Below are 15,822 nucleotides of genomic sequence, written 5' to 3'. Positions count from 1 at the left end.
AATAAAAAAAAATTGCGGACATCCATTGAAACCGATGATCATATTTTCTCATCTCTTACAAAATGGTCGCATTTTATGCTGTTATTCACAAAACCCCAATAAAAGTATATGGCCACTGAACTAATTCTCGTACAAAACACGAATCACTGGAAAATCTACAATTTGTGTTCAATGGGGGGAAAAAATCATCAAAAATCAATGTGCATAAGATAGGTACTTATGGTTGTCACGAATTATTAGGAAAGTCATTTTTTTTAAATGTTCATGAAATAATGCGTTAAAGATGGAGTTATGAAATTTGTTACAAAACGAAGAAAGAGAAAATTGTGTTATTACTCATTAGACATATCGAGGTCCATGTTAAAAATTGTACACGCAATTTTTTTCAGGTGTTGTTTATTGAGAGAGAAATGTAAACAATGACTGCAGTGTTTACCAAGATTGTTAATATTTACTGCAAGACTAATAAATTAATTCATTTTCAATAAATATAGCCGTGTTAATAGAGACGTTCAGAATCACCACCAGGACACTGAGGGCGCTACACAGTGCAATTAAACAAAAATAACAGCTTTTAGGGTTCGACCATTTGTAATAATGGGGTTGACCAGAAGATTTGTTTTAAAAAAAAATGCAAGTTAGACAGAGAGAAAGAACAAAAAATACATGCAAATTGTTTTAGAGAAAAAAAAATTCATATTCAAGAAAACTTGAAGAAAAACAAAACATTGCACCGGTCACACTATTCCAGCCACCCCCATAATTTCAATATTTGTCCCCTTAACGCATTCCCACTTGTTGGTACAATTGGCTGCAGGAAATTAAAACATTTTTATGAGTCAAACAAAATAAATATAATTCTACTAGATTTACACTAGATATAGATATTCAACACAAAAACCACTGATCTTGAAGACTGTGCAAGGTCTGATTTGAATGAATTGGCCAGCGGTGGCTAGGAGTACTGTAAAATCTGTATTAGAAGCCGCGGCTTCTATTAAAATGGTACAATGCAACAGAGGGGATGCGGCTTCTATTAGAGCATCTACACATATGAGAAATGATGAATTTTTGGTTCTCAATTATTCAAATAGAATGGATGCAACTTCTATTAGGGATGCGGCTTCTAATACAGATTTTACGGTAGTAAATTATTAATGGATAATTTTGTATATATGTAAATTTACTGCATGCCCCCAGATCAGAAGCGTGATAAGCTGTTTAAGACTGATATCAAGTTTCTAAGACCACTTTCTCAATTTTTATTTAAAAAGTTATTTCCAATCTAGTTTCACAAACTTCATGTAGTTTCAAATTAAAGTTTAAGAGTTTTCATAATCTAATTTTTCTATATAGAGTACATAAATAGCATAAAATGCTGTTTTTGTTTTACTCATATGACCCTTGTATGAAAATTGCCGATTGATCGATTAATAATCTGGAGACCTTCATGAAATATGATTAACTTCATGCCAATATTCATGTTTTCTTCAGTTTGTCACTGTTTAAAATTATTTTTATCTAATTATTACAGATTTTAATTGTATCCAAGTATGTACTGGTCACATGTATTTTGGAGTTGAAAATGCAAATGCATGCAAATAAAAGTGTGTATGTATCAAGGACCCATTATGTGCAAACTAAAAGTACACTTGTGCCTCTATAAAACCTGAGACTAGGTCCTAATACTTAGACCCTCAAATAAAACGAGTCACGTAAAAGTGGTTTTTGTTCATTACATAAAATTGTTTATTAGCAAACAGCAAACTACTGGTATGACAAGAATAATATAATACCAGAGTGGACATGATGAACACAACCAAATGTTGTTTTATCCCACAGATCTAAAGTATAGTAAATGTAATTATCAAAGCAGCTATAAAACTAAATACAATGTCATGTACACATGTAGCGAGTAATAAATATGTGGGTAAAGTCTAAATAACACTAATCAACTGAAGTATGAAATGTCTATTATGTTTACATGACTGCAGACTCAACACAAGACAATTGTCATCATAACTTCTCAATTTACAAATGTCAAGCTCAACTCTAATAATGACAAACCCATAAAATGGTTGACATTCAAAATTATAAATATTACAAATAATAAGTGAGAGATCTAATTAGTTTGTTGACTATTTGAATATCATATTCAACTTGATCGTTAAGTAATATATGGTTTAAATTTTAGATAATTTTGACAACAAGCCTTTTTAAGAACAGTGTATTATTCAGTCAAAATGTTCTATCAAAAAGAGATACCGGGTATTGGTATTTTTCAACACAAAATTAAACAAACTTGCTCGAGCAACTTTACCTTGAAAAATACCAATAATTTTTCATGATAGAGTTCAGCTAAATCCAATGCTATCCTCTAATGAGACTATTGATTCCAATGAAAAATATTAGTGTCCAAGGTGCGACAAAATGAGAATTCAATCTAGTACTTTTTTACTAGCAATACCCAAACTTTCCTAATTGCAGACTAAAACTTCCAAAAAACAGATTCACAGTAAAAGTGTGCACACTGTGTTCATCTATCTTCTTAATTAAATAAAACATGTAAACACGGACTGAAGAAGTGAATGGAAAAAAAAAGCAACAGCAGATGAGGTGTTAACTTCAAATATTTCTGATAACATGAGAACCTTAGTAGTATAAATCTTCCTTAACTTTAAATATTTCTGAGAATATGAAAAAAATAACTCATCTATTCATATTTATTAAAAAATTCATTGACAAATCATTGCAACAGCTAAAACAATCAATAAAAATATATGTACAGATCTGATCATAGCACATCAGATTTCAGACCAAGCATACGGACACAAAAACAAAATCACTCTTTGTACACGATCCATCAGAGACACTTGCATGATTAAATTAACACAATCTTTTTGGAGGATGAGCAACAGAACAGCTGATTTACTGAATTTGGTACACTTGAAAATGTTTGGTAAACCACAGAATGCACAGTTGAAGATTCTAGGCCACTGGTCATTTCACTGATATTTTGAGATATGTACAGTTTTTAATAAAGAAGTAATGCAATAATAAAAACAAACAAATAAATATTGACAACTAGGCATCAGTTTCTCCTTGTTGAATCTCTTCTAAGATTGGCACTATCAGATTGTCTTTAGACATCAAATTGTACTTCACCACGAAGGTTGTAAATCGCCGACAAAGATAAGTCTCATTCTACAGGGCAATAATAAAAATATGTTAAATCTATCATTAGCACACCGATTTTTAGTTTTTATTTAATATTTAAAAGTTGATGAAAATATAAACCTTTTTTTAATAATATATTCAACTTTGAAGAAGTCAAAAGTCACTTTGATGGGGACAAAGACAACAACAACAGACATTGACATCTATGGATCAGCCAATGTGTGATGACGTGAACAATACAACAATGTTCAGCTTTCCGAGAAGTTAACTTACCTCATATTCATCAAATAATGTCCTATGATGAAAATAAGCATGTGAAAATATTCTATAAATACGTCTGCATACTGATCCTAGTTTAGCTACTGATGATTCCTTTATACTAACCCTGTATAAATAAAACAGTATATGGACATTAGAATGAATATCGAAGTAAAACTATAAAAGCTATCTATGGAAACACACATTTCTACTATTTGTAGATCTGGATATTCCCATCTAAGAAATATTAATCGTATTCGTAAATCATTATCCCAATCTGATACTGAAAAGTTGGTACATGCATTCATATCTTCTCGCTTAGACAGCTGTAATTCATTATTGTCTGGTCTCCCTGTAACTAAGATAAAACCTCTTATTCGTGTACAAAATGCAGCAGCCCGCCTTGTCACTCGTGCTCGAAAATATGACCACATTACAGACATTTTTATTAAACTTCATTGGTTACCAGTTGTACAAAGAATCAATTTCAAATTACTTTTACTAGTGTATAAATCTTTGTATGGTTTTGCCCCAAATTATCTATGTGAATTAATCGAATTTTATGTACCTAGTCGTAGTTTAAGATCTGAATCAAAGTTTCTTATTAAAACTCGTCAGGTGTGTAGTAAAAAGTCCAAGGTGTTATACAAAGACCGTGCTTTTGAAAATTTAGGTCCTAAACTTTTTAATGAATTACCTCTGTCTGTTCGTTCTAGTCCTTCAGTAGACATTTTTAAATCCAGACTGAAAACACACTTATTTAAATGTGCTTTTAATATTTGACTGATTGTTTATTGTATCAGCGCCTTTGATCTTCATATGTTGGAATTGTTGCGCTTAATTAAATAAAGTTATTATTATTATTATTATTATTATATTAAAACGAAAAAGACAACATATTGATTTTTCAGGTAAAATAAGATTTAAGCTAGACTTTCGTTAACTCGTCACCATTGGTGAATTATATAACCGATATACAGTTATTGGCCTAACCTCATAATGGCTGACCCTAAGGACAATAACTGTTTGCAAAATAAAAATGGCCCAAAACGCCAACTTTCTGAGATAAAATCAAAATTAGCAATCGGTAGATAAACACATTTGAAAGTATCATCCATCCTTTTTTATCGTCAACAATCTGTCCCGAGGTGATGATATCAGAGGCCAATGACACTCAAAATGAGACAAGAAATACGCTTGGAGAGGCCAATATCAATATTTATCGAATGATCATGCAACTACCGATACTTTCCACCAATAACATTGATGTCTCATACTTCAGGAATAATAAGATTTTGCCACAACAAATTATGTAACTTATGTTACTATTGATGGCCGAGACTACTTTCAATCGAAGAATTGTTCTGATGATATTAGAAAGTTACGTAATTTATGCAAAGAAGGTAATTAATATGCATGGTTTCAGCCCTAAACTATAATCATGTCTGTGGATTATCCAGAGCACTATGTAAATATGAAATATGTCCCGACCATGAAAGGGACTGTTTGGTTTGTGCTTCCTTAGAAACGATTGAAGAAAATCTTACAGTATACATGTATGGAGTGCCGCGAAGCAAGTGTCGCACTCGTTCGACTTTAGCGTCATCGACAGTGAAACTAATGTTGCCAAATTGTAGCAACCAGTACTAGGAAGAGTGGTTGAAATCACGTTGTTTTGGTTTGATAACATATTAGGTTGCAGCTTGCAAATCCATAACTGGGGCCAGCAATTTTGCAATGTCACGCCGAAGACTGACAACTTTTTTACAATCAGAAAGATCAGAAAGGTGTGAAAAGCAGTGAACTCACCTGCTAGGGAAATATTTGTTGCTATTAAGTAACGAAGCTGCCCCATCCAATGTATGCCTTGTGTAGTCAATAGCTGGACACTGAGAACAAAATAACAAATACAAGTTACTGTGGAATACTTTATTTTTACTGGAATTAATTTTAGCTGAAAAGGCTTTTTGGGCGTTTTGTATGGAATTTATTTTCACTATTTTTTGATGAGTTTAATGTGAAAAAAAATGTATTCGCTGGATTTTATTTTCACGGAATCATCCCTTCAGCAAAAACAGCGAAAAGAAATTCCAAGCGAAAATAAAGTATTCTACAGAATACACTTTGTTGTTACAGACATAGGATATCAGATTATTGAAAATTAACAGTGTACATTACCTCTTTAGGTGTTTTGTGAGCGGCACATAAAAATATCCACTGTTCAGTTGCCGTCATCTGCGTACAGGTATCTGGATGACATTCAGCCTAACAGAATAGAAGATAACAAGTAGGTGTTTAAACACAATACACAAGTCATGGCTTTATAATAAAAACAAACCATTAAATGTGAAAATATATATTTATTATTATACATCTGTCACCATAACGCAATAAGTTACAGCGTGCTGTAATTTTGCGGTATTTTACAAGGTATTTTCATCCTACTATATATAGAAATGCGAATTCCAAATATAGAATGATTACACGCGTAAGCGTCCTCTAATAATGAAAACAAACATGGCTGCCATCAGGATTTGACTGGACTCCACACAAAGAAGTTCTCTGATTCTAAACTTTTTGGATTTGGAAGGAAAAGATGTACAAATCTGTATTAGAAGCAACAGAAGGGATGCGGTTTTTATTAGAGCATCTACACATATGAGAAAGAGTGAATGTTTGGTTCTCAATTGTTAAAATCAAAGAAAGCTTAGAAAGAACTCCCATGTGCTGAGAGTATTGGAGACACATTAAATATAATTCAAAATTACTTAGCTGAAAACTAATTATGCAAATCAGAAAATTAATATGAACAGATTTGAGTGTAAAACTAATGAGGTCTGCGCAATGTAACAGAAAATCTATGTTTCCAAGTTTAATTGAAATGTGATTAGAACCAAAAAATTATGAATTATTATGCTTATTAGGGAATTAATATGAACAGATTTTTACCCCAAACTAATTAGGTTTGTACATTGTCCTAGAGCATCTTTGTACTAAGTTTCATTGAAATGGAATAATTAGTACTTTAGATATCAGTGTAAAAGCTTAAAATTGGTTAATTATGCAAATTAGGTAATTAATATGTACAGATTTTAACCCACAATTATTCAGGTCTGTCTATTGTCCTACAGCATCCATGTACATTCATTGATATGTGATGTATAGTACCTGAGATATCAGTGTGAAAGTTGGTTAATTATGCAAATTAGGTGATTAATATGCACAAATATTTACCGTAAACTAATTGGGTCTGCATAATTCTAGATTCATTGAAATGTGATGATTAGTACTTTAGATATCAGTAGAAAAGCTGAAAATTAATTATGCAAATTAGGTAATTAATATGCACAATTATTTACCCTAAAACTAATCAGGTCTCTGCATAGTCCTAAAGGATCTATGTACCAAGTTTCATTGAAATGCGATGATTAGTACTTGAGATACCCCTGGAAAAGCTGAAAATTAACTAATTATGCAAATTAGGTGATTAATATGCACAAATATTTATCGAAAACAATCAATCTCTGTATAGTCCTTGAGTATGTAAGTACCAAGTTCCATTGAAATGTAATGCTCACTACTTATATCAAATGCTGAAAATTAATTAATTATGCAAATTAGGTAATTAATATGTACTGATATTACCATAAAAACTATCAGGTCTGTGCAGTGTCATATGACATCTATGTACCAAGTTTCATTGAAATGTCATGGTCAGTACTTATATCAAATGCTGAAAATTAATTAATTATGCAAATTAGGTAATTAATATGTACTAATATTACCATAAAAACTATCAGGTCTGTGCAGTGTCATATGACATCTATGTACCAAGTTTCATTGAAATATGATGATTAGTACTTGAGATATCAGTGGAAAAAACGAAAATTGACTAATCATTTTGCAAATTAGGTAATTAGTATCCACGGATTATTACCAAAAACTAATCAAAACCTAGCATTAGTTCAGAGCATGTATGTACAAAGTTTCATCAAAATCCAATGAGTGGTTGTTTAGATATCAGTGGATCATGGAACAGCTAAAAATCAGCTAATTATCATGCAAATTAGGTAATTAATATGCACGGATTTTTACCAAAAAGTAATCAAATCTGCGCATATGTTCAGAGCATCTATGTACCAAGTTTCATCAAAATCCAATGAGTGGTTGTTTAGATATCAGTGGAACAATCATGGAACAGCTAAAAATCAGCTAATTAACATGCAAATTAGGTAATTAATATGCACAGATTTTTACCAAAAACTAATCAAATCTGCGCATATGTTCAGAGCATCTATATACCAAGTTTCATCAAAATCCAATGAGTGGTTCTTTAGATATCAGTGGAACAGTCATAGAACAGCTAAAAATTAGCTAATTATCATGCAAATTAGGTAATTAACAAGCATGGATTTTTACCAAAACCTAATAAAATCTGCGCATTGGCCCAGAGCATCTATGCACCAAGTTTCATCAAAAACCGATGTATGGTTCTTGAGATAGCAGTGGAACTGTCGGACACACATACACACACCCAGACACACTAACTGCAAAGACTCCCATTATGTGCTTCGCACATGGGAGTCAAAAATGGGTGTGACTTCTTACATGTACAATCTTTTGTTATATATTTGATTAGTTGTGGTCTGTGCAAGGATATACAATGTATACCAAATTTGCTCCATCAGAAGTGCATTTCCAATAAAAGCACATATACATGTAAACAGTTGCATGAATTGCATACTAGATTGTTATAAAATCTTTCTTTATAATCTGGCAGTGTATGCACTACTAATAGAGCAAATACAGTACTTGTGTCTTAGCAGGTCAAGTCAGTTGATTCTAATTTCAGTCAAATCTTGTTTTGATGAAAAGAACAACATTCAATGTAAAGCATCTTACCTGTAACTTCACAGCCAATCCATTCAGCTCAAGACAAAATTGTCTAGAAGCAAAAATGAAAAAAAATATAGAAAATTGTCAACAATTTTTAATATTTTCTGAAAAAAAAATCAGCACACACATAATAATTATTAGACTATGTACTAGTATTCAGTGATTTATACTCAATATGATACATTTTCCATAACTACTGAGTGACTTACATTCATTGTATTTAGATTTTTGATAAAACATAAAATTGAATAACGACGGTACAACTTATGGAAGTAACCTTCCATAAAATAAACCTAAATAACTTATATTTGTTCAGAAATGTTGATCAAGACCTCTATACCCCATCGTAAAATACTCTTACTGTTTTTTCAACAAAATTGATAGGCAGACAGACAGACAGACTTTACTGGTTAGAGGATGTTTTTTCAGGTCAAATCATACAAAAAAATACGGCAGAGGTCCAGAAGGAGTACCTACACTTTATGCAAATTTTTTAAAATTATGCTAATTTATTCATGACGTAGCAGTTTCTGTGCTCATGAATATTCATTAATTTGTGGCTCAATACATTTTAAAAGGGGCGATATATTATTTTTGGGGGAAGAGTTAGAAAGGGGGATTAGCAATCCTTAGGGGGTCAATACAAAAGAAGGGACCCATTTGGAGAGCAGCCATGCTCCTCGTGTCTGTTGTTACACGTGACCTACAGCTGTCAACAGTGTTCGTTCTTCGACTGTGTTCGTTCTTCGACGACTTCGACTGGCTTCCATGTGGGGTAGTATTCTTGTGTTCTGTTTTCCTGACTTGAGTTTTTGAAACCGCTGTTTATGTTTTTAACGTCTTTCATGTCTTTTGTAGGAGTGTCCAATCCGTGATTCGAACTTGCGATCTTTGAGTTCCCAGCGCACTGTCTTGTCCACTGTACCACGAGTGTCTTCACACAGGAGTTTGGATTTAAGTCCTACTCATAGGAGCACTGTCTTCACTAGCATTCAAAAATCTAACTAAACATACTGGATTCGAACCAGCGATCGCTCACATTGTTGACATAGTACAAATCAACTGAGCTATGTGGGTAGTCATTAAATAATTTGTTGTCATATTTAGCTTTATTGCCAAATGGTGTTTGCGAGAAAAAGATGGGCAGGCAAGGGAATTGAACCCAGGTCCTCCTGATCACTATGTAAAGAACTGACCCACAAGACCACAGTGGATTAACTGGATGTGTTTGCATTTGATAAGACTATATAGTGTGTATATATATAGAAATACAACATATTTCTATTATTGAGTTACAATTGTCCAAAAAAATTGCCAATTTTGTGTTTTTACTTGTGTAAACTATATGCATGCCATAACCCGTTAGTGTACATCTTGCCAATTGGGTGTTTGCCATTTGCGTTGCCCATACATTGTACCTGACCCGACCCTAACCCTAATGTCAAGACACGTTCCTGTTAATAATTCCGTTGCCCATACCTGACCCGACCCTAACCCTAATGCCAAGACACGTTCCTGTTTATAATTGCTCAATAATGATACTCTGTTGTGCACTGTCTGCGGGTACTAGTAAGTTGCATTGATGTCAACTGATTAAACAAGTCGCATTTAAGTAATTTCCACTATTAACAAGTGGTTAAATTGTGACAATAAATGTGTGGACAAATATTTGAGATTAATTTTGGTGTAGACAACTCTCGTTTAATTATTTTACACCATTACAAGTTGTTAAATTGAGAGAATAAATGTCTCAACAAATATTAAATACTTAGTTTGATGTAAACAACTCACGTTTGATTAATTCCCACAATTACAGGTTGTTAAATTGAAAGAATAAATGTGCGGACAAATATTTTAGACTTATTTTGGTGTAGACAGCTCTCGTTTAATTATTTTACACAATTCCAAGTTGTTAAATTGAGAGAATAAATGTATGGACAAATATTTTAGACTTATTTTGGTGTCTACAGCTCTCGTTTAATTATTTTACACCATTACAAGTTGTTAAATTGAGAGAATAAATGTCTCAACAAATATTAAATACTTAGTTTGATGTAAACAACTCACGTTTGATTAATTCCCACAATTACAGGTTGTTAAATTGAAAGAATAAATGTGCGGACAAATATTTTAGACTTATTTTGGTGTAGACAGCTCTCGTTTAATTATTTTACACAATTCCAAGTTGTTAAATTGAGAGAATAAATGTATGGACAAATATTTTAGACTTATTTTGGTGTAGACAGCTCTCGTTTAATTATTTTACACCATTACAAGTTGTTAAATTGAGAGAATAAATGTGCGGACAAATATTTTAGACTTATTTTGGTGTAGACAGCTCTCGTTTAATTATTTTACACCATTACAAGTTGTTAAATTGAGAGAATAAATGTGCGGACAAATATTTTAGACTTATTTTGGTGTAGACAACTCTCGTTTAATTATTTTACACCATTACAAGTTGTTAAATTGAGAGAATAAATGTGTGGACAAGTATTTGAAACTTATTTTGGTGTAGACAACTCTCATTTGATTAATTCCAACAATTACAAGTTCTTAAATTGACAGAATGAATGTATGGACAAATATTGACCATTATGTTTGTGAGTAAATACCTGTTGTTTAATTAATTTCCACCTCTACAAGGTTGAGAGAATAAATGTGTCGACAAATATTTGATACTTATTTAGGTGTAAGAACTCGTGTTTGACCAACTTCCACCATTGCAAGTTGTTAAAATAATGAAATAAATATACTGGTATCATTGGATATTTGATTTAATTGTGAAACTTTCTAACAAAATGTTAACTGCTGGCTTCGAACCCTCAATCAACAATTCCGCAGACACGGTATAAATTCCACAACACCACAGAAGATATTCGTCTGTTGCCTGAATTGTTTTCGTAATATAGGGAACGCCATCGACACTTTAACAAAACTTACCTTGACTTGGGTCTTGTTTATCTCTTGTCACAATCTGGAAACTGTTGAACAAATTGCGCGTCGTCCAGTTTAAGACGTTAGTTATTTTATTATTTATTCATTCAGTTTTGTATGGTGGAGTTTTGTGAGGTTTATTATTTTTTTGCGACGTTCTTTGTTTACTTGTTTACGGTTTGAGAGATTTCAGTTTATTTGATTTACGTTTTTACGGTAGCTCTGAGCGGGACTCGAACCCACTGTCTTTTCAAGCTAATTTTGTTTTATTTTGATGGCACGCTTGTGTACCACGCCACGACGTTGGTCGTTAAGTGGTGTTCATTTTTCTAACTACTCCAGTGTTCCGATGAGTTGAACGGAAAAGCCAAAACGATTGCTGGTTTCTGATTGCTTCGGTTCTGGTGAGTGTGTATCTAGTGTGATTCGAACCCATGTCGTTTGTATTGGGCGTTTTTTTATTTCCCATGTTGGCTACGCCGTAATATGCAACCAGTTCCCCGTTTTATTGTGATTTTGAGTGTTTAATGATGTCTTCCTCACCCGTAACGCCATGACCCAGTTTCAACCACACGGCCATTTTGCAACACAGTTCGTGACCCTCGGCGTCACCCGACTGACTGTATGAGCGTTCTGTTCAACTGTTAAGCTAGGATTTATTACCGTTATTATCATTATATTGTCACGTGATTTGTTTTACCTTATGTGTAATGTCTTAAGTATCTTTATTGTAATTTGTATATACCAATTCGTATATACCGAGGAAACGACCCCGATTGAAGGTCATGTATTTTATGACGTCACCAATTCGTGTGTAGGTACTGCTTCTAGATCTGTGCCAAAAATACATGGCAGAAATTAATTTCCATTGAGAGTTTGCGAATATTTCTATGAACATTTCTGTTTCTTCATTGTTTTGTTGTGGAACTCAATAACAATGCAACTCGTGTTGCAATTTTATATTCGCCTAATTCGGCACATGATAAGCAAAAATTGTCATTTGGATAAAAAATCTTGTGTATACGCCCACCCCAAGTTTCTGTTCCCAATTTTACATTTTGAGACATCTGGGCCTATTTAGTTGCATAATGCATTTTGAGACATCTGGGCCTATTTAGTTGCATAATGCATTTTGAGACATCTGGGCCTATTTAGTTGCATAATGCATTTTGAGACATCTGGGCCTATTTAGTTGCATAATGCATTTTGAGACATCTGGGCCTATTTAGTTGCATAATGCATTTTGAGACATCTGGGCCTATTTAGTTGCATAATGTATTTTGAGACATCTGGGCCTATTTAGTTGCATAATGCATTTTGAGACATCTGGGCCTATTTAGTTGCATAATGCATTTTGAGACATCTGGGCCTATTTAGTTGCATAATTTTTATATTCTAAATACACACCAGAGATGTTCAATTGCAAAGACATTCTTTTTAAAACAATTTTCAATACTAATTTTCGATATTAGATGTACATTGGAGTTGGTAGCAGTACATAATACATACCTGAGGTGTTCATATTTCCAAACACCTTCATCTTGGCTATCAGGAGGATGTAATATAGAATCAACATCAGCATAATCTTTTCTGATACTCTGCTGTATAAACTGAAAGAGAACAAAGACAAAGTATACAGTCTAGCCTTTCACCCGACCTGTTATTAGCAATAATTTCATATTTACAACAGATATTCATTGCACGAGGGTCGCATAATAATCACATTTTGGAAGTTTATTTAATATAGATTTTGCATTGCATATTGATCACATTTGAGTCACACATTTATTGCCTTTCACCATCTTTCATCACAGCTATTGCATTTTTGTCATGAAAATTATTCTTCTGTTGTTGGAAAAAAAAATTCTTCCAACCGCCGGAACTTGCTGAATGTCACGTCTGCTAAGAAAGCAATGTTGACTTGTATGATGAAATACGTCATTCTTAGCCAATCAGCAAAACAGATGCATAAAGGTCAAAGATGATTGCCAGACTGACAACAAAAGCACCCTGTGCCATTTTAGCAGAATCATTTGCCGCAACCCCATTTTTCTTGTGTCTTTATTGTGATTAGACAATTCACATGAATTAAATGTGCCAAGCTGACAGACAGCAAAATCCGTGGATTAAAAGTACTAATCAGAATGGTAGTTTTCAAAAAGAAGTTGAAAAAGTAACAAGCCATGCATGGCACAGTCCCTGTTAGTTATCAAATTTGAGATATATATATTGGTAGTTTTGTTTATAATAATATAGTTTGATCATAAACATGTCAGAGGTATGGATGCAGAAGCTGATGATTGATTATGAAGATTTTTTAACAATAAAATGATTAAACATTCAATCATCTTGTATCTGATCATCAAACAAGTACAACATTTATTAAAACAAAATGTCCATCGGGCAGCCATTTTGAATCGGAACGTCAAACCCATCTGTATACCTATGACATAATGTATAATGAATATATAAAATTTGAAAATAATTTTCCCACTTGCTAGTATTTTGTGTATGTTGTTCTGTGTATCTGTTCAGTATGCACCACATCGTACCATTGGCATGGGTGAGTACCAAGCCAAAAATAAAATTTTTTTATTTTTTTTTTACTTTGACAAATCATTTTAATTTTTTGGCTTCTTGGACACATCTCCTCACACATTTCATACAATACAAAGCAATTATTGTATGTGCATTTCATACACAGCTATTATTCAGTTTGCTTTGAATCAATCAAGTGATAAAGTATGGAAATATAATACAGTGTTCTCCCAAGGCATCTACAGAGTCATAGCCTGCAAGACTTTCACACTTGACTTTTACAAGTTACAAAGCATGTAAGCATCACAGACCCTAACGCTGGACAGAGCTCTGACTAAACAGAAAACTGGAATTCAGTGTTTTTAATAAAACAAATAGAAAATAGTTGACTGTATTAAACCAAATTAATCTCAAAATATTTTATTTGTGTGCTATGCACTATCAAACACCTCTTTTTAATACCAATGTCCTATTAAATGTATCTACCGGTATTGAATGTTTAGCTCACAGACCTCATTTTAAAATAAAATCCCACAGTATTCATAACAAATTACAATTGTTTTATTTAAATTATTTACCTGTTGTACTGCCAATGTACTATCCATTTCCTCAAATGATTCTTCTGGCCAGCTATAAAATTCCTACAGCGTTTCAACAGATAAGGTATATATCAATATTTTATGCAAATTATAGCTGTACTATCCACATCGATTTCTAGACAATTGACCCTAAGACAATGGACTCCTGTACATGTACTGTAATACCAATTATTATAACGGGCATTTAATTTCACTATGAGCTTTACTGTTATTTTACATGGATTTAATTTAGCGGATTTTACTTCTCAACAAAAATAGTGATGTAATTCTAAACCAGTGAATAATTAACGTATTTACAGTAGCTTTTGTGCTGTAACATACAACACAGCCACCATTGTTAAGTTTACACGACAGAATTTTATCGAGCCGAATTATTGCTTCGTCCACCAATTAACAGGAGATTATACAGTAGGGGCTGAATGAGATCCGAGTGCAGCTCAGTTTATCTAGGCGACAACACCTCTTTGATATTGATGTCCACCGATGACCTTTTCATGTCGTAGGTTTTCTGACCTGACAGGACCGACATTTCTTGAGAAACAGGTATGCTTGGAGAAGACACGTACTGTAAGAATGCTGCAAATGATTTGTGTGATTCGCCACCCACGTACGACACTTATCGAGGAGCTGCAATTCATTCATCTACAGTTTCCACACAAAAATTACAAATTATATCAAATCAATGCCTTGATTTGAGTGAAATGTAATTTAGGGAAGGCTGCATGATTTTGAACCTGATGCATTTACATGGTCAAGGCCATGTCAGACCCAGATTTATCAAAGCTCAACATGATCATCACGATTTTTTGTCGGCTCCAATAAAATGCTGTTGTGTAAACAAGGTAATTGTGCAGTGCTGGCAGGCTGTAAAATCGTTCACAAAATATTAATTAAATGCGTATCTGTCTCAATTCATGTGAGACGGTTTTCAAAATTGAATTCTTGACTGGAATAACACTTACAATAGTAAAGTAGGTCACGTTCATTTCAAAATCATTGAAAGCAATCAGCAGTCAATTGTCATAAGAAATGACGAGTAACACAACGTCAAAAGAAATGACTCAGTTTTCTTCTATATTATGCAAATCGTAAAAATTTTTTGTTTATTGGAGATCGTTCTTAATACTCGGACTGTCAACAAAAGGCTACAAAACACACTTCTACTCAAATGGTAACAATGTAATCATCCTATAAAGAACAGGGCGTGTACATATGTGTGATATACTCACGTCCGCCTTAGTGCCGGGCTTATTTCGACGAATAATTGCAGGAGGACCAGATTCAACTACTGCCATTTTTTCGCTTTCCGATTTAGGTTCAGAGGTCATTGCTACTGCGCCCTCTATCATGCAGAATTCGCAAAGAAGTATGGGTAATGGAATATTCTCGAATAGACGCGAGAACTCGCAAAAGACGA

The 15,822-nt window shown here is 33.3% G+C and overlaps 1 protein-coding gene across 1 annotated transcript; it reads right to left on the bottom strand.

The window, feature by feature from the left end:
- Positions 1-2,897: 2,897 nt before the first annotated feature.
- On the bottom strand, positions 2,898-15,722 carry LOC100370228 (MOB-like protein phocein). Its single transcript, XM_002738393.4, has 8 exons — positions 15,635-15,722; positions 14,385-14,447; positions 12,778-12,878; positions 8,338-8,380; positions 5,614-5,700; positions 5,245-5,324; positions 3,451-3,562; positions 2,898-3,204 (listed from the first exon to the last, which is right to left on the bottom strand). Exons 1-8 carry the CDS (start codon positions 15,698-15,700, stop codon positions 3,085-3,087), a joined length of 672 nt encoding a protein of 223 aa, XP_002738439.3. The 5' UTR covers positions 15,701-15,722; the 3' UTR covers positions 2,898-3,084.
- Between the last annotated feature and the right edge of the window lie 100 nt (positions 15,723-15,822).

This window comes from Saccoglossus kowalevskii, chromosome 7 (assembly GCF_978046115.1).
Source record: "Saccoglossus kowalevskii chromosome 7, keSacKowa6.1, whole genome shotgun sequence".
In the NCBI taxonomy this organism is placed as follows: Eukaryota; Metazoa; Hemichordata; class Enteropneusta; family Harrimaniidae; genus Saccoglossus; species Saccoglossus kowalevskii.
The sequence above is the reverse complement of the archived record's forward strand: the minus strand, read 5'-3'. Positions and strand labels throughout refer to the sequence as shown.

Bases quoted from the DNA above. Each gene is read 5' to 3' on its own strand.
- LOC100370228 (XM_002738393.4), bottom strand. From the start codon at position 15,700: ATGGCAGTAGTTGAATCTGGTCCTCCTGCAATTATTCGTCGAAATAAG. The intron at 12,879-14,384 runs GTAAATAATTTA...GTTCTCTTTCAG, and splicing joins GTACATTGGCAGTACAACAG to TTTATACAGCAGAGTATCAG. The intron at 3,205-3,450 runs GTAAGTTAACTT...ATTGCCCTGTAG, and splicing joins CATTATTTGATGAATATGAG to AATGAGACTTATCTTTGTCG.